The sequence below is a fragment of the Pseudopipra pipra genome, chromosome 1 (assembly GCF_036250125.1).
Source record: "Pseudopipra pipra isolate bDixPip1 chromosome 1, bDixPip1.hap1, whole genome shotgun sequence".
NCBI lineage: Eukaryota > Metazoa > Chordata > Aves > Passeriformes > Pipridae > Pseudopipra > Pseudopipra pipra.
In genome coordinates, this window is record NC_087549.1 from 2,978,660 (window position 1) to 2,997,667 (window position 19,008).

At 39.8% G+C, this 19,008-nt stretch overlaps 1 protein-coding gene across 5 annotated transcripts in view; it reads left to right on the forward strand.

The window, feature by feature from the left end:
* The window catches only part of TSNARE1 (t-SNARE domain containing 1), a 469,040-nt gene that overhangs the window by 388,083 nt on the left and 61,949 nt on the right, over positions 1–19,008 (forward strand). For all 5 annotated transcript variants that reach the window (XM_064642560.1, XM_064642873.1, XM_064642791.1 and 2 more), the window contains one exon: positions 18,579–18,694. In XM_064642560.1, the coding sequence (XP_064498630.1) occupies positions 18,579–18,674 (96 nt within the window). In that variant the 3' untranslated portion in view covers positions 18,675–18,694. The remainder of the gene's footprint in view (positions 1–18,578; positions 18,695–19,008) is intronic.

The window sequence follows — 19,008 nt, forward strand, 5'->3', positions numbered from 1 at the left end:
AAACATTAAGAAAAAAGCAAAATAAAATTTGGCAAGGATCAAGGTGTGTAGATTAATGCCCAGAACAACACTGGAGTCACAGCTTCAACATCACTGCATATTCCTTTTTCCCACCTTTTGGCACCAGTGCCAATGAAAGCTTTTAAAGGTGACAGCACTTTGTAATATTGCCATGGCCTACAAGTCCTTTAAGGATGAGATGTCAGATATCAGTGAACAGTTGAAGGGCAACAGGAATCCAAAATTTATGACTCCTCTGAGCATCCTTTGTGTCCATTCACCATCAGCTTTGCTCTGGCATTGCTGGAACAGGTCCCATGGTTCATATGATAAATGCAGTTTAACTCACTTGCTTAAACATTTGCTCCTGTTTTTCAAATGCATTTAGTAATTTAGAAAATCCTCCACTCAAGAGGAAAACCTCCAGTGAAGAAATAGAAGCCTGTGCAGCCAACCTTTACTTCCACCATGGTTCATTTTTTATTATATCTGGAGATGGGGGGATAGTCTAAAGTTCATGATCAGCTCAAGGTTTGGCCTCCTTACTGCTAAAAGGCTGGTAGGAGTGTTTACTGTCAAATTAACACCTCATACAGCATTTTATCTGCTTGCTTGAGAGGCATAGCCTCTGTTTTCTGCCTTGCCACATTTTCTTGATTGGAGAAATTATCTGAGACCAGACCCGAAAGGGACATTTGTATTATAAAGAGAAAAGGAGCAAAATGACTTATTGTGCATCATATCTTTGCCTGCTACAGGTTTGCTCTCAAATAGAATCATAGAGTTGAAGAATATCCTGAGTTGGAAAGAACCCACCAGGATCATTGAGTCCAAATATTGCCATTGTGATCTACAGGCAGTAGCTATCATGGGTAATTGGACATTACATTTCAGCACTTCCTGAAATTCTTGGAGTGAAAACCAAGCTTTTCTGCAATGAGCAGAATTAATAATGCCTAATTTGCTGTCAACTGTGGGCACTGTCACCCTAAATTTCTCTTTTCCTTCTGTCTCTCTCCACTATACATAAATGGAATGACTATGGTGCTTCCAAGAACTGCACTATTTGCTGTTTAACCAGTTATCTGCTGCCAAACCAAAGAAACAAATGTCTTCTTTATAAGGCACCAAGTATTGTGAGAAGTACCAAGTATTTTAAGAAGTACTTTAGATGCTTCTGTTCCTCTCTCAGATGTGATTGAATTTGTCAGAAAAGTTTGGAGCTCTTGGGAGCAGGGAAAGGGACTGACAAACAGAAAAGGGACTGCTTTCTTGTAAATTATGGGCTACTGACAGGGCACATCAATCCTACTTTCAAAGGATACATGTAGAAGGGCAAAAAGATTTAAGAAACATGTAGCTTCAGATTCAATTTTTATCTGTCAGCAGTGATCCCAGAGATAATCTGGTAAACACAGCTGTTTGTAATGTTCACTTGTAGAGCAGCATTTTGGCTGTTTATTCAAGAACTCCCTGATTGTAAAAGTAATTTACACCCACAATTTAAAAGCATATGATGAGATTTAGCAGGATTATGGATTTTAAAAAAACCCAGCAGTGAACTAATGAAGACAGTTTGCTGACATTCTTTATCAGTATTTTTCTAAGTAGCAACGAGGTACTGCAGGGTTGGACTCAGTTTGAATCACAGACATGGAATCACAGAGTGTTTGGGGTTGGAAAAGACCTTAAACCTCATCTCTTTCCAACATCCCTGCCAGGGCCAGGGCTGCTATTCACTAGATCAGAGATCCATCCAACCTGGCCTTAGACACTTCTAGGGATGGGGCAGCCACAGCTTCTCTGGGCAACTTGTGCCAGGGCCTCACCATCCTCACAGGAAAGAATTTCTTCCTCACATCGAATTTAAATATCTCCTCTTCCAGTTTAAAACCATTGCCCCTTGTCCTGTCTTTATCTGTCCACATAAAAAGTCCCTCTCCCTCCTTTTCATAAGCCCCCTTAAGGTTCTGGAAGGCTGCAATGAGGTCTCCCCAGAGTCTTGTCTTCTCCTGGCTCAACACCCCCAGCCTGTCTCCTTAGCAGAGCAGCTCCAGCCCTCAGAGCATCTTCGTGGCCTTCTCTGGACTTGTTCCAACAGGTCCACACTTTTCTACTGTGGAGAATCCCAGAACTGGACACAGTGTTCCAGGTGGGATCTCACGAGGGCAGAGTAGAGGGGCAGAATCACCTCCCTCGACCTTCCGGCCCTATGAAACACCAATAATTTAGATGGTTTTGCCTATTGCTCAGGTTGGATTTAAGCAAGGATTTTTCCTAGCTTTTCTCTTGCTCTACTTCACAAACTCCAACTTATTATTAGTCAGCAGTTCAGTGCAACATTTAGACTGTGGTTGTTTTTTTGTGCTTCTATTTCTTGCATCCTCCTTCATAGAACCAGACTATCTTGGGTCGAAAAAGACCTCTAAGACCATCAAGTCCAACCATTATGAATGGAAATGTTACCTTTATTTAAATGCATTCTGGCTGTTGAAAGCTGAGCAGTGGAGAGCTGGAAAAACTGAAATGGATGTAGCAAAGCTAGTAATAGCTCCTGTAATGTGCTTCAACTGGAAGAACCACCACTAGAACCTTTTCTCTCATGAGTCATTCCTAAAATTGGCCATAATGCATTTCTTAATGCATTTAGACTGCTATATTTCCATTCTAGCAGAGGAAAATGTTCTGAACCCAGGAATTTCCCAAGAAAATAAGACAAAGGAAGCAACCAGGTCTTGGCTATAATTGAAGGTAATAAACGGGAGAAGTTCACTGAGGTGAAACCCCCAAAAGATAAAATCTTCCTGTGTGCTGCTCACCTGGACCTACAGCCCTGTCAGACCCTTTCTGATGAGAGGACATAACAAATTACTTCTTCTGTCCAGCTTTGGTTAACAGATGCTTCTGCCTAATCCTGACTTCTTCTTAATGACTGACAGCAAGAAAATATCTCCAAAGTAGGAATTAGTGCTCTGTTGAGCAGTGCAAATGCTCGTCTTCTGGCCAGGATTTTGCTAAAAAAGAGGGAGCCAAATTCCTTAGCCATGGTATCTGATTTCCTTTAGAAATGCTGTGGACTCCATCCATCTTAAACTGGGTTCTGGTAATGACACAATAAATTCATCAAGTTTCTGATGGAAAATTTTCTCTGTCCAGCTGTCAAAGTAGTGTTGCCACTTCTGGTATGATTTCTTAGCACTCTGTCATGAAGAACCTAAAAATCATACTTTAATTTAAATATGTATGTATGTTTTCCCCTTTGGGGAATAATGACATAGTCTAATAGAACTTGATGTTAAAGCTTTTCCTTTGCTGAAGTTTAAATTCCTTTTTTTATTTTTTTTTCAGAAGCATAATGTATTCCTATTACTCCTTATGGAACACACTAAGCTATTTTCATCTTACACTTTAATTTCTAGCTTTTTTTCCCCACTTCTCCACAATAATTTCATCACTTTTTTTTTTTTCCCCAAGTTATTAATAAATAAAGACTTGGCTTCATCAGTTCCTTGACATTTTTGCAGACATTCTGACAACAGATTGAATAAATTACATTATCTGGTGTTAACCAAAGTAATGGTCTGTTAGAAATGGAGAAAAGCAAATAACACCAGATGAATCCTGGCATTTCCAGCACGTGAACTGGTGTTTTATTGTAGCCAAACAATAATTGTGGGCCTGAAGGTGGGACATGCACATCCCTCTGACCTTTTGCAGAGCCGTTTCAACGGGAATGGGTCTTTTTTTCTCTTTTTCTCTCTGCACAGGCACAAGAGTCAGCAAATGTCATCATCTCCACACTTTATGGAACATGTTTTGGGACTCAACATGCAGTAATCTCTCCAAAGGGAACCAGCTTTCCTGTTCACTGGGCCCACAGCACTCACCAGCTTCTTGAAGCGTCACCACACCGTCAGCTGTCAACCAGAGCCATCCAATAGAGCCATCCATGATTAATTATTCCTAAATGACAGCAGCATATTGAAACAAGCTGATAGCTGCTGACAGTGGAAATCCAATTAACCTGAATTACTATCTTGATTGTGGCCCAATTAATGTCAGCTGTGCCATGTCAGAAGCGAAGACTTGGCTAATATAATTGTTTAATTAATTGGCTGCACAGATTAGTGGATATGGGACTGCCCTTATGCCGATTTCTTATTTTTCCCCCTTCCCCACTGAACGAGATTTGAGGGAGAAGGACAAGCAATTTGCTGTCTACAACTTTTTGCTCTAAGTGGATAAATGAAGTTCTATCTTTAAATATGGTTTGAATGATCAAAGAGGGAATAGTGGAGCTCTTAAACTTCTGTAGAGAGTCTGTTGTGGCCCATTGCTTCAGTGAGTTTCAGTGTGTCCCCAAGCTGAGATCCAAAGGGATTATGAGAACTTTCCTTTGATGCATTCTGAGATATGATGTAGTTATGCATTAATGATTCCTCTGCCTGTTAAAGTACATGTAGTGAACAGCAGGAAGGCTGGTAATGGTGAGGGGTGGATTTATTTATCTTTAGAACTAGAAACTTGAGTCAGAGGTGACTGGAGGTTTGTTGCTTATGATGTAATATCTGCCTGGTGTCTTGAGATAAGTTCATGTTCTCAGACTTCTTGTGCAAAGACTTTCCTGCATGTCAAATAATTAAGAGCATTAAGAAATGCATTATGGCCAATTTTAGGAATGACTCATGAGAGAAAAGGTTCTAGTGGTGGTTCTTCCAGTTGAAGCACATTACAGGAGCTATTACTAGCTTTGCTACATCCATTTCAGTTTTTCCAGCTCTCCACTGCTCAGCTTTCAACAGCCAGAATGCATTTAAATAAAGGTAACATTTCCATTCATAATGGTTGGACTTGATGGTCTTAGAGGTCTTTTTCGACCCAAGATAGTCTGGTTCTATGAAGGAGGATGCAAGAAATAGAAGCACAAAAAAACAACCACAGTCTAAATGTTGCACTGAACTGCTGACTAATAATAAGTTGGAGTTTGTGAAGTAGAGCAAGAGAAAACTTTCCTTGATCTCCACTAGAAACTTTAAAATATTCTTAAAAAATACAGACAGGCTCAGACTGATTACCAAATAAGAGGATTATAATGAAAAAAAAGGATCTCTAATGACTTAAAGGGGGTAGCATTAAAAAGTTAAACTCAGTAAATTAATATGTTAAGTACAGAGGCTTTGACAATCAGAGAGGGGAAAATATACACACATCCATACAGATATCTATAGGGGTTTTTTCCCATGTGGAGCTCAACTATTTAAGCTCTTGTCATAGATGCCAGGAGAAAAGGGATGGAGAGTTAAAAGCTTTGATCAGCTACATGTAAAAAAAAAAGCTGGGGCACTTCACAAGTCCAGAGCTCCCCTTTGCTTCTCTGGACACTTCAAAAGTATCTGGTTTCTTGAATGTCAACCTCAAATAAATTCCATAAGCGGAACCTCTCTGGAGATGCTGCCTTTGAGTCGTTCTCCAAATAGCACCAGGGCATAATCTCCCATGGAGGCTTCAGTGGAGGTGGAAGCGCTCAGAACTACTTTAGAAACTTTCTCAGAGCTTCAAACCAGTCGTTCAGTTCAGTTTTCAGGACTTTGGGAGGATTTGTAGATAAGTTTGGGAGGATTTTCAGATAAGCTTTATCCTGGAAACTCATTCATGTCCTCATCTTCTCAGCAGCCTAGGAGAGCCACCCAGAATATTTTGAAGGAAATCATGTCATAACAAACTGAACTATATAAAAACTTTTTGAACTGAGCTTAGTTGGCAGTTTATTAGTTTGTTGGCTGCTCATCTCTATGAACTTTTATTTAGATGTAACCAAAATATCTTTTTCTTGGCTAAAAGTTAGTTATAGTTGAGTGACATGTTGTCTTTTAGCTACGTGCCCTGGTTTCTACTATTCTAGAGAATCTTATCTTTGTGCTGTTTTATTCATTGGAAGAAGTGTTTGGAGGTTGTTTGTTCCTTACACAGCATGACTGGATGGAGTAGATGTGCTTTTCAATGTGTACCTGGCAAACTGGCTGTAAATTGGCACCATGACAGGAATCATACACATATATACAAAGAAGTGGTGGTTTATTACACTTCATTGCTTTCTGTCCCTTTCCATCCTTGCAATGAGATAAAACTCAAACATTAAAATTGTTTTCACATTTGGACTCATAATTTCATTTAATTCTTTCTTTTTCAGCCCATCCTCTTGTTGCTGCTGCTAGGAATTGATACGCTCCGTAGGATCCACTGTTGGCACTGTGCTCTGTGACATTCCCAGAGCTCTATTATGTTGTCTATCACAGTCAAGTTATTACTACACACTTCACATAAAAAGCCCTTTGTGTTGGCAGCGCTGACAAGACTCTGCCTAGACATGGGGGGTTACAGTTCTGACCAAGAGGGTCAGGCTCCAAGGCCATTTGTGAAGCGATGCTGATATTCCATTGTTTGTAACGTTCATCTCTTTTATTCAGAGTCCATTACAATTTGCAAATCCACCAGGATTTTGACGTAGATGCAGGGAACTCACAGCTCTGATGACAGTGAAAAATTCAGAATGCTGCTGAGTACTTATTGCCAGGGACTGAGGAACAGCAAAATGTTTAAACTTCTGGTCGTTCTCAGCTTTCATATCAGGCTTTGTTCATCTTAGTTTAGTTCTGAGTAAACTCCACTTTAGGACATGTATTTAAGGATAATGCTGCTGAGAGCTTAAAATGGTTGGTTGAGAAATGAAGTGACTACATTTTATTCCATTTCATGCCATAACTATTGTGTGACTACATAATTAAAGAAAAGTGCTATTGCCCTGGAGGACTTTAAAGGTTTTAATTTAAAAATGTCTGGACAGGTTTACATAAAACAAAACCAAAGAAAAAATCCATCCATGTGCAAACTGGATGTTTTAAGAACAGGGCTCGTGTGCTGATCTTGGCACATAACAGATCCATCATCACAGGTGGCACCACTTTTGCTCAATTTATTTAATGAAGTAACACCTCTAATCTTATAAAAGGGGCAATTAAGGAATGAAGAAGTTAAATGGCTTTCAAAGGATCACATAATTTAATGAGAAAGGAAGGCATAGTTGCTATATCTGCCTGTACAGTTCTCCTCATTGTCTGCTATTTTGAGATATTTTTATTTTTTAGTCTTTGTATTTGAATGCTGTTCTTACAAGCACTGAACTCTGCTCTTTGCTTGACTTTCCCTGGATCTCCATCTGTAAAACTGAGCAGCAAACCTCTTGAGAATACTCTTTCACACAAGATTTTCCAATAATTTGTACTTTCTCGTAGGGTCAGAAGTGCAGTATCAACTCAGACTACCCCCTGGCATTTGTGCATTTAATCCATCAGAAAACTGAAAATGATAAAACAATGGAGAGTCCAAATACTGTTCAAACCTGAAAGAGCTTGTTTGGGTTTGAACAAAAGCTCAGATCAGGAATTTCACCAATTCTCCATGGCTTCTACAGAAGATCAAACTGCCTCAGATTTAATTCTGTGCCACCTAATTAATGATATTGAGGCACTATTTCTTCTTAATTTCACTGCTGTTACACTAGATGTGGCTTTATTCACCTCTCTTTGTGACAGACACAAGTAAGTAGTAAAAAGAAAACATCCTTTTGTCATTTAGTAATTATTTGAGATTCTCAGCTTTTATTTCTGAGATCTATTTTGAATAGGTGAAGACTCATATATGTAAAAGTATTTATGGGGTTAAGGACCTGTAAAATTGCTTTTAGTCTGCCTGAATGAGGCAAAGTGAGGAGGTGTGCGTTCCTTGGGTTCCTAGAACACGACCTGTCACTTTTCACAAGTGAGATTGTCATGCCTGGTCTCAGTTTAATATACTCTCTTCCTTAGCACTTTGCTCCCAAGTATCCTCATACTGCAGAGGAGCAGCAGGGACATGGTGGTTCCTTGTAAACTGGTGAAAAATAGCATCCCCGGGAGGGAAAAACAGTCTTGAGCTTTAATTGTGTTCTTGGTTACAAAATCCAATGGTTATCCTGAGATTTCTGTTTTAAGGAACATTCTTTTCGTCTCATTTGTAAAATCACAGAATGGTTTGGGTTGGAAGGGACCTTAAAAATTATCTCATTCCAACTCCCTGCCATGGGCAGGGACACCTTCCACTAGCCCAGGTTGTTCCAAGCCCTGTCCAACCTGGCTTTGAACACTTCCAGGGACAGGGAATCCACAATCTCTCTGGGCAACCTGTTCCAGCTCCTCACCACCCTCACAGGGAAGAATTTCTTCCTAATATCAAATCTAAACCTGCCCTTTTTCAGTTTAAAGCCATTCTCTATTGTCCTATCACCAAATGCCCTTGTAAAAGGTCCCCCTCCAGCCTTCTAATAAGCCTTTTCAGGAGGGGTAAGATTCTGTTAAGCGTAATTTTTTTTTTCTACACTCTTTGGACTTCAGCACCAGGAAAAAACCCTATTTACTGTGTTTAGAGATCTATTTAAAGCAGTGCAGTATAAGAGACAAGCAGAAGCATGTCAACCACTGCTTGACATGCTAATGATGGGAGTATTTTAGTGGTAGTAAAGATATTACCAGAATAGTAGTGATGTCAGTGATAGCGATGAGCAAAGTTTGTAGGAAGTAATGTCATATATTAAATCAATGGACAGAGTAAAGAAAAAGCAGAGACTTTGAAAGAAGGAACATGAGTCATTTTTGCTTTTTGTGTTGTAGTGGGGTTTTTTTTTGGTTTGGTTTGATTTGATTTTTTTATTTGTTTGGAGGGGGTTTGGGGTTTTTTGTCCCTTTTTTGGGGTGCTTTTTTGTTTACTTCCTTGGTTTTGGTTTGGGGTTTTTTGTTTGTTTGTTTTTTTTCTTAGTCCTATCAATTAGTCCCATGAAAACACACACACATAACATTGCCTATTATGGTTCTGTGACATTTTCACTCTGGAGATTCATCACCTCCTAGCACTGACTTCCCAAGGCATTATTGGCACAGCACTTCCTGGAACCTCTTCCAAAATTTATGTTTATTTATGATTCCTGGGGCTGGGAGGAGCTTTTTTGTGGATCAGTTCCTGTAGTGCACTGACTGATATTGTTATGTACAAATACTTTCTGGTGACAGAGTCAGACCAGCTCAGACCTTCAGTTTGTTCTTTGCTGCCTGAACACTTACACCGATGGGAATTTGTCTTAATTACTGGTGAGATCTGAAGGCAAGTCTTAGTTCAAGAACACTGTGCTTTGAAGAAAGAAAATCCTTTTTCTCAGTCCCAGTGTGAACAATATTGTTGTATAGCCAGAGGAAACAGTCTCAGATTGTGCCAGGGAGGGTTTGGAATGAATATTATGAACAATTTCTTCATGGGGGAGGTTGTCAAGGATTGGAACAGGTTGTCCAGGGAAGTGACAGAGTCACCACCCCTGGAGGTTTTTAAAAGACATGTAGATATGACACTTGGGGACATGGTTTAGTTGTGACCTTGGCAGTTCTACATTAACAGTTGGATTCAATCATCTTAGAAGTTATTTCCAACCCAAATGATTCTATGATTTTTTTTTCCTACCACCCCCTAGAAGTACCTTTGTTTTCTTTATTTGACACTTAAAAGGGTCAAAAGACCCTTCATAGCTGATGTTCCACCCTTTAGCATTTTATTTTTATTAGAATTCTCAAATAAAAATGTTACATCTGGCTGCACACAGGAAAAATTCTCAACTTATTTGGACCAGAATCTCATAAGAGTACACTGGATTTAAGCCAGACTACATAATTTCTTTGGCTCTGGTCCTTACAAGATTCTGCAAAGTTTGATCCAGCTGTTAATGGCAAAAAGAAGCCAATGTGGGGAGCTAAAGCATTTTTTAGGACACAGAATGAGCTATATATGGATCAAGAATTAAGATGTTCTGCCCTGGCCCCCACAACTCTCTCACAGAGGAACTGATGATTTACAGACTAGATAAGTGAGGTGGGTGAAAACTGATGGGCTCAAAGCATTGAGATCAGCAGCAGGGTGATAAAAAGACAGTCCTTTCCAATCCAGCCAAGTATTCCTATTCCTAAAATAATATAATCTAACTCATAAACACAGCTCAGCAAGAAAGTTTTCTCTGAGCACAGCACTGCTTGAATGTGGCAAGTTATTTTCTCTCCTTGCAAATGTGTTCCTGGGTTTAAATTGTTGAGGGAATTAAGTTCTCCATGAGTCTGTGTGGGGCTTTTAAGCATCTCAAGGTGGTTTCTGCAAAAGTATGAGGACATTTGCTTTGCTGCCTTGGGGGAATTCTGGTTTGGGAAAATGTGGTCTCTGGTGTTTCAGGTGCACACACTGGTCAGGACCTGCTTTAAGCTGCTGGCTGGGTTTGCTCTGTAGAACTCAAACAGCTGCCAGAGGAATGTGGCTTCATTCCAGTGCTGGTAAAAAAAAAAAATAATCCTCTTTATAGTGAATTTGTGAATCACGTTGGAGGTTTGCTGCCTTGAAAGACATGATAGAAATGTAAGCCATTATCATGTGTTATTACAAATGATGGCTCAGCCATTAGAAAAACAAGTGCATTAGTGGAATGTTAGGATTGCTAATTCAAGCATTCAGAAGGTAGGAAATGCAGCAATTAAATCTGTGTATACAGGCTTGACATCAGCCCTGTCAGCTGGGGGCTGGCAAACCAACATAGACAACACTGTGCTGTGTCAGAAAACACTGACAGGAGATGGGTGCAGATGGTGAAAAGTATCTCAGATTTTGAACTAGTCATGAATGTATCTGAACTGGGGTTTGAGAGAAGCCGTATCTTTCCAAAGCTGAGCCGAATTTCCTAGAAACACTAAAAAGTACACTTTCACTGATCTTTCCCCAAAGCATGTTGGCACTAGAGAAAATGTTTCCATTATCTTTTTCAGGGTGGGACACTTGGATATTTTCCAGTAGTTTTTTTCTTTGATTCGGCTGCAATATTATCATTTAAAAGAAATAACTTGAGGTGGATTACAGGAATGGGAAGTTCAATCCTGGATGGTTATCACTTGCTAAATGTGAGGAGAGAATACGGTATTGCATTAGGATATGTTGAGGAATCATACGTAGTGATGGCACTTGGCTTCACTTGGGATATATCACAGAATCATGTGGAATCATGGAATGGTTTCAGTTGGAAGAGACCTTAAAGATGATCTGGTTCCTGCCATAAGCAGGGACACCTTCCACTAGACCAGGTTGCTTAGGGACCTCAAGCAGCCTGTCTTGGAACACTTCCAGGGATGAATGCAAGGAAAATAATTACTAAGAAGAGAATCATGAAGAGATTTATGGGGAATGGGAAGAGTGCACAGAATTGGTGGAAAGAGGCAAATACACAGACACAACATCATAAGGGAAAGTTGAAATCAGTCGAAATGATGTGGAAGTAAAGGCCCAAAAAACAATGTGTCAAAACAAAGTGAAATATTTCCTTGCTGCTGTAGGCTGGCCTTTCCCTGTTGCTCTCATATCTTCTGGGTTTTACTTATATGCAACTTGTCTACTTTGTTCTCATTTAAAAACACTGTAAGTGCTTAATAATATCACTGGCCTTTTCCAGCCTGCCTGCAGAGGCAGTGATATTTGATAGCAAATTCATTGTTCCTCTATAAGGAAGCCATACCATAAAGGTCACCAAATTTGGTCAGTGCATTTTAATTTGTACACACGTTAAAGGTCGTGTTCCTCCCTTCCACTGCAATAACACAGTGTGTTTACTCTCTTATCAGAGGTGACTGTGTGTGGCTTGGCTGAGGGATCTTATCAATGCAAATGGAATATGAAGTATTAATAATAATAATAATAATAATAGTAACGAAAGCACTGTTGCAAATGTAAAGGGATTTTTTTCCCCTTCTGTATGTTTACATAAAGCTTGAGATAACCACACATCTACAAGGTCTGATTTTCTGCTGTGTTGCTCCAATATTTCCTTTTTCTCTCCCATGAGAACTCCCCAGCCTTCTGCAGAGCTTGTGCTATTGTGTGTTGGAATGACAGCAGTTTCAGATTCATAATATCATCTTTGTAGAAACACGTCCAAACGTAATTAAGGACCTGGGCTCTCAATCCAGCAGACCTCAAATTAGCTTTCAAAATGCATATTAAGGGCATAGACAAACGCTTTCATGCAATTCCAAATGACCTCTGAGGGCAGGGTGAACAAAATTGTATGAACCTCTTTAATGTCACAAAACTCTCTACAGAGATTTGCATATAAAGTGAACCATTTTATGTCAAACAGATTTGTTAATCTTACAATGAAGGAAACAGCACTTGAAAATTAATCAAGGTGGGTTTTCATTGCCCAACAGAAGCCCTTAAAAGGACCTGACCTGATAACTGGCAGCTGATGTTGTGTGGTTACTACATTTAATAATTTTTTGGTTTTATTTGCTGAATGGGTTTGCAGGAAATAAATTTCCAGAGCAGATAAAGCTGCAATGGTTTCTTTGCTCAAATAGTGGAACTGTACTTTCAGAAGTTCTTATAATCCTGGCTCTGTTTGAAAATGCTTCATGACTTGTTTGTTGTTTTAAGATTGTGTTACAATACATGTAAGCATTTCTGTGAGTAAAATGGGTCATCTCACTGTGTCTTTTGGCACTGAGTGCAGGGTAGATTTTTGCTTGCTTGCTTGCCAGAATAACCTAAGGAATGATCATTGAAAAATGGACCTTTTCCCCCAGGAGGCAGATTCTTGCCCACAGAACCAAACTGAAAATCCTGGGGTATGTCTAGGCCTTTCCTCCAGCCTGGAGAAAAGGAGGCTGAGGGAACACCTTATTGCTCTTCACAAATACCTGAAAGGAGGTTGTGGTCAGGTGGTTGTCTACCTCTTCTCCCAGGTAACAAGTGACAGGATGAGAGGAAACAGTGTCAAGCTGCACCAGGGGAGGTTTCTATTGGATATCAGGAAAAAAATTCTTCACTGAACGAGTTGTCAAGCAAACAAGGAGAGTGGTGAACTCACTGTTCCTGGAAATGTTCAAAAAATGTGTGGATATGGCACTTGAGGACATGGATTAGTGGTGAACATGGTGTTGGTGTTGGGCTGATGGTTGGACTCGATCTTAAAGGTCTTTTCCAACCTTAATGATTCAGTGATTCCATAAAGGTTTACATTATCTGGCATTGCAGGAGGGAGGGACAGAGACACATGGTCTTGGGTTAACCATGTTGGATGAAACTCTTTGGTTACCCTCATCATCCTTATCCAAGGGCAAGAACTAAGACTAGGGAGAGATGGAATAAAAGGTGGGATATTGGTGAGATTAATTTAGCTAAAGAAAGCACCCTGCCCACTGATTCTGTTCTGCAGGAGACCTAGAAAATGCCCTGACCATGGAGTAGAGACAGGGGGTGTCTCTACTCTAAGGTGTTGTCACATGCTCTGATGTTCTCAGAATAGAGCAGCTGTTCTGGTACAAATCCCTGCCTGAACTAAAATACCTGTTTCTAGGGATTTTCATCTCCTTTGTGGAGGCAGTTGAGAAGTCTTGACCATCCTGCCTTGCAGTGCAAAGTTTAACCAACCCACAGAGGGTAGGAAAGCTCGATGCTGAATTTCCATACATGATTCAAGTGCTTTTTACTTTTTTTTCTATTCAATATAAGTACAGAGAAAACAATTTCCTTTAGCCTCTCCTATTATCAATGCGTGGCCCCAGCTAGTTTTTGAATCCTTAGCAAGAAAACATTTTTTTCCTCCTTGTAAATGTATTTGCTTAGGAATTTCCAAGATGAAACTTGCTTCTCTGGGCCTGAGGCCGTAATGGGCTTTAATGGTTTTTAATTACTTAACTATCTGTTGTGACATAATTAAAATGTCTTCCAACATTTCACATTTCACCCCCAAGAAATAAATAACTTCTAGGTTGTAAAATATGACTTGCAGCTTCATTTTCTGAAACAACGAAGGAAAGGCTTCTTTCAGTCTCAGTCACATCCAGTTTTCCTGTCAATATAAAGTGCTTCTCAGCTGTGTCCCTAAATAGCCTTTGTTCCTCCCTTCCTTGCTTTTCACTCCTGTTTCACATGTGTGTTTAAAGAGCTTCTGTCAGGATTAAAATATATCTTTACCTATTTTACTAAAAAACCCCGAGAGCCTTGCAAAAATAACTGTAAAAAGCCATTACATCTTGCTACAGGATTAGGGGGGGGTTTGTCCCACGCTGGATTCTTTTCATCTTGGGAAAATGTGTAGAATGAAAATAGATTCACTGCAATTTAATCAACAAATTTGAGGTGTTCTGGGTAATAGACTTACAACAGGTTGGGAAGAGAGCTGAAAAACCAGAGCAGTGCTGCAGCATAGCATTCAAGGTTTAGAATAAGCTAATATAATTAAGATTAAATCAGATACTGAGCTTATAATTACTTCTCAGACATTTTCTAGCAGAAGATAATCTAGTAGCTTTGAACTTTTCCCAAATTCAGCCTGAAATTGTTTGTTGCCTTGATTTCTATGTCTCTATTTAGATACTCATTTTTTAAGTAATAGTTAACAGGAATCAGTGTTTTCCAAAGCGGATTGTCAGGATACAAGTTTGCCTGGATAAAACATGTTTTTTAGGAGGTTTTGTTAAATTCTGTCAGCTCCTGTATGTGGACAGAGCTTTGCAATTTAGCAAGAAAAAGATGGAGAAAGCAGCCATGTGACCTCTAGGAGTGTTTGGCAAAACCTCCAGGTCTCTGGGAAAAAACCAACAACCAAACAACAAAACACTTACTCGAGTTTTCTTGATACTTCTTTGAAGTTGAGGGTAAGACTCTCAAAATTCAGCTTGTACTAAGAGTGCACTTCAGGTGTTGATCCATCTGCTGTTCTAGGAATGCCTTGTCTTTGTAAACATCCGAGTGTGCTTCAAGTGCAAGTGGAAGCTGGGGGGCAAAATGATCTCAGATTGCTCCTCTGAGCGACTGTGGGTGTAGCTGCAGGAACTGAGAGGGGGACACGTTGCCTTGGAGCTCCCTGTGCCCAGGAGAGTCAAGGAGGACGGGGCATAGCCCTAATGCAAGTGAGAAAGAAAGATCTTCAGCAGTTAAAACAGAAAGAGCTGGAAAAAGAAGAGCTGGAAAAAGAAGAGTCGGCCGTGTGGAAAACGCTATAAAAATGCAAAGCTCTCTGAAGAATTATGTTGTAAAATAAATGATTCATTTTACAGATGGTTTGGCTTTTTGTGGGTTGTTTGTTTTTGGGTTTTTTTATTTGTCCTTAACTTTTCTGTGGCTGTGGCTCTGCTGTTCTGAGACCTCTAATACTTTGGCAGAAACCTAGTAGGATCTGCCATGAGAAATAAACCCATTACAGGTTTGGATATAATTTACTATTTCCATGTATGTGTAGATTAACTTTGATTCAAGGAATGACATGATGAATCACATTTGCTTTTTTATTCATTTTTTATTATTCTTCTTTTTTTATTTTTATTTTTTTATTCCTTTGGAAAATTGGAATTCTCTTGAGATCAGCCATGCTTTCCCTCATGAAATGTCTCCACTTCCTTCACTTAAAATGGATACAACCCAATCATTGCATTGATGTTTGGGGTGTTTGAGATAGAAAGTATTAACTATGTGATTCTGCTGTCATGAAACTCCCATGGGAAAATTAGGAACTTTGCATAAAGTGAAAGGTTTGTGTGGTCTCATGTGAACATGACTGTAGATGGATGTCCCAAGGAAACTTGAATAGGTATACAAAATTTATAAAGATACATGATATGCACGGCATAATAATTACTCATTTACTGAGTGAGGCAGAAATCCTGCCTGAGAGGGAGAGGGGAAAAAAATAAATAATAGTAATAATAATATAGATAATGGGAAATGCAACATTACCTAGCTGTTGAGTGCTTACATTTCTGATGCTGATGTGCTTCCAGTGGGTGTTGTTGCCTTGGTGTTATTAAAAATATAGGCATGAGTTTCTCTCTGTGTCACAAGTTCCCTCAAGAATGACAGTGGGGCATTAAGACACGGTTTATAATCTCAGATTCTGTTAACCTGAACTGGACATAATAACCAGAGTTGTTAGATGTGATATTATTATGTATGTTGTTTATTAACATAGATTTATGTAATATTCAGGTGAGGGTGCCCACACCATGGTCTACAGATCCTATCTGGTGAGACAATCTGTACAACCTGCTCTGTTCTAATATTAATTAAGGTTGGAAAAAACCTCCAGAATCATCAAGTCCAACCTTTGTGTCAAGTTACATGTGAAGGGATGATTCCATAGCCCTTCCTGAAGCAGCCTGGGCACCTGTAGAATGAAGGGAGTTGCTGCCTTTTGCTCAAATATCAGTATTTTTTTAACCAAGTGACAAACAGAAGCTGGGATATCCAGCCACTCTTCCTCAGGATCTGTAGAAAAGGTGGTGTGATCAGGCAGAGCTCAGGAACAGCTTCTAGTGCTCCACCAGCATGTACAAATTTATGGCTGGAGACTAAAGGAACTCGAAATATTGAACATTTTCCTTGCTGAAATATAAAATAAGAAAAAAGAACTAGGAATAAACAGGAGAATCCTGTCCCAGATTTTAAGACTGTGAAATACTAAATCTACTAAGAGATGTTGTAAACAGCAGGAATCATTATCCTGACTTACCAGCCAGGACAAGCTCATAAAATGTGGACCAAATACCAGAAGAGAGGCTAGGCTGCATTTTTCCTACCTCTGATCAGTCTTAATTTGTTTATGGTTGAGTTTTATATTTGCTTTAGTTGGTTAAAACCAAGAAAATTAGGAAGGAGGCGAGAATATATAAATGCAAAATTAGAGTGAATAGGACTTTGTAAGGGTAGAAGGAGGAAAACAGGGGAATCTCTCTGCAAAGGGAATGATGGAAAAGCCCTCTGAAGTGATAATTGTGCAGCATTTGAAGCTGCTTTTCAGGATTACCTGAGGCTGCTGCTTGAAGCTAAATGACCCATCAGCGTCCTCTGCTGACCAAACACAGGCTTTGACATTTTAGAGTTGGACAAGGACACCGAAGTGCCTCGAGACAGTTTGCAGTCGGGAGCAGAGGTTTCCTGGTTTGACTTGGAATTAATCAAGGTTAAAATAAGAGGGGATGGTTTAGCAGGTCTGTTGTCTCATGTACTGAGCTTTCAGAGTGCACTGCAGTTACCCTTCTAGAAATTAAAGCTCCAGTTGTGGAGCAACCCTGAGGAAACAACACTTTGTGGGGGGCAAAAAAAATATTAAAGAGAACCCAAATCATAGAATGGTTTGGGTTGGAAATGACCTTAAAGATCATCCAGTTCCAAGCCTCCTTTCATGGGTAGGGAAACCTTCTAGCAGACCGGGTTGCTCCAAGCCCATCCAACCTGACCTTTAACACTTCCAGGGATGGGGCAACCACAGCTTCTCTGGGCAACCTGTGCCAGGGCCTCACAATAATTTCTGTGAGCCCTTGTCCACCTTTATTCTCCCCAAAGATTCACAGTAAACTGATGGAAAAGTGTGAACAAATCTGTACCCCAAAGTAAGGTTTTGGGGAATCCCCTTGCACACCTCTTTCCTTTCATGCCTGACAAAAAGATCCTTCTTAACACATGCACATGAGATGATGTATTTAAAGCACTTTTTTTTTTCTTTTTCCCAAACCCAAAGAAAACATATCTGTGTGAGTAACTGAAAAGCTGATGGAGAGCCAAGATGACTCACTGATTATCTGCCAGGGAGGCAAGACAACACAGTGTCTTAATGTGAAAAAAACCCAATAGTCTGGAAATACACACTTTAATAAAAGAATGAGTTTGATTGGGGGTTGAAAAATAAATAAATAAATATTTTCATATCAAGATGACGTTACCAAGTCTGGTGGCTGCAGGACTGGTTGATCTGGTCTCAAGGAAAATGTCTGAGTTAACTGTTTCATTGAAGATACTTTTTTGTGTGTGTATTGGATAAGAAGATAACATACACTGTGGGATCATGGAAACAACCTCCTTCTAATCCATCTAAAAAGGAATTGAATTATTGCAAAAGATTTTAAATAGGAATAAATAACATTATGTCCATGGAGGTCACTGGTTAGGCTGATGGGTTGAAGTAGAAACAGGCATAAAAGTTAAAACTCTGTAGAATCTCTTTTTCTGTATTTGAAATGGAATGAAATCAGGGTGGTTAATATTGGAAGTATATTTGCCTGCCCTGCAAACAGTCCATGTTATTGCTTGTCTCAACTTCATTGCACAGCAGAGTGGAGAGGGACTTCTTTATCTCACAGGAGACTGTTTTCTCCTGCCAGCCAGAAAGCAGATCTGACACCCCCCAATCAAAACCAAACCAAGCAGCCTTACCCAAGTCCAGCTCTCCAAGCAAAGCCTGGATATTTAGTGTGGCACAATGATTTAGGCAGGAAGAAAGTAGCGTAGAGAAGGTGTTGTATTCAAGGGGGATTTTCACTGGAAGTCCAAAAAACCAGAGAATTTCTCCATGTTGCACTGACTGCTTTCAAATAGCTATTTTTTCATTGAAAGAAAAGCAACATTTTCTCATGAATTTACTCTCATCTTCCCATTAAAGATCCATGTATTTATTTCTCTGTCTTTCTCCTCTCAGCTACGAGCCAGGAAGATGAAGTGCTGCCTCCTCTCCATCGCCTTGGCTGTTCTGGTGCTCATTGTCATCATCATCGCGGTCTCTGTCAAGCGCTGAGCTGGTTGTGGTTTACACAGGTAAAAGCCTTTAACTAAGTCTTTTATCACACTCTGTGAGATGGCTGAGAGACAGTTTAGGGAGCTGATTATGGTAAGAAAAAAATATCTTCACCTGCAGGTTCAGGTCCGGCCTACTAAAATATTTCTCTGTCTCAGAAATAGCCTTAGTGGGTCCTGAAATGTGAGCCAGGGTGATATTCAAACAAAACATTATATTACCCTTTTCTCTGCTGTTTGTGCTGGGCTTGCTTTTACATGGATCTCATAGCAATTCTGACTGATAGATCCTGACTCCATATGAATTAGAGATACAGAAACAGTGTTAGAGACTC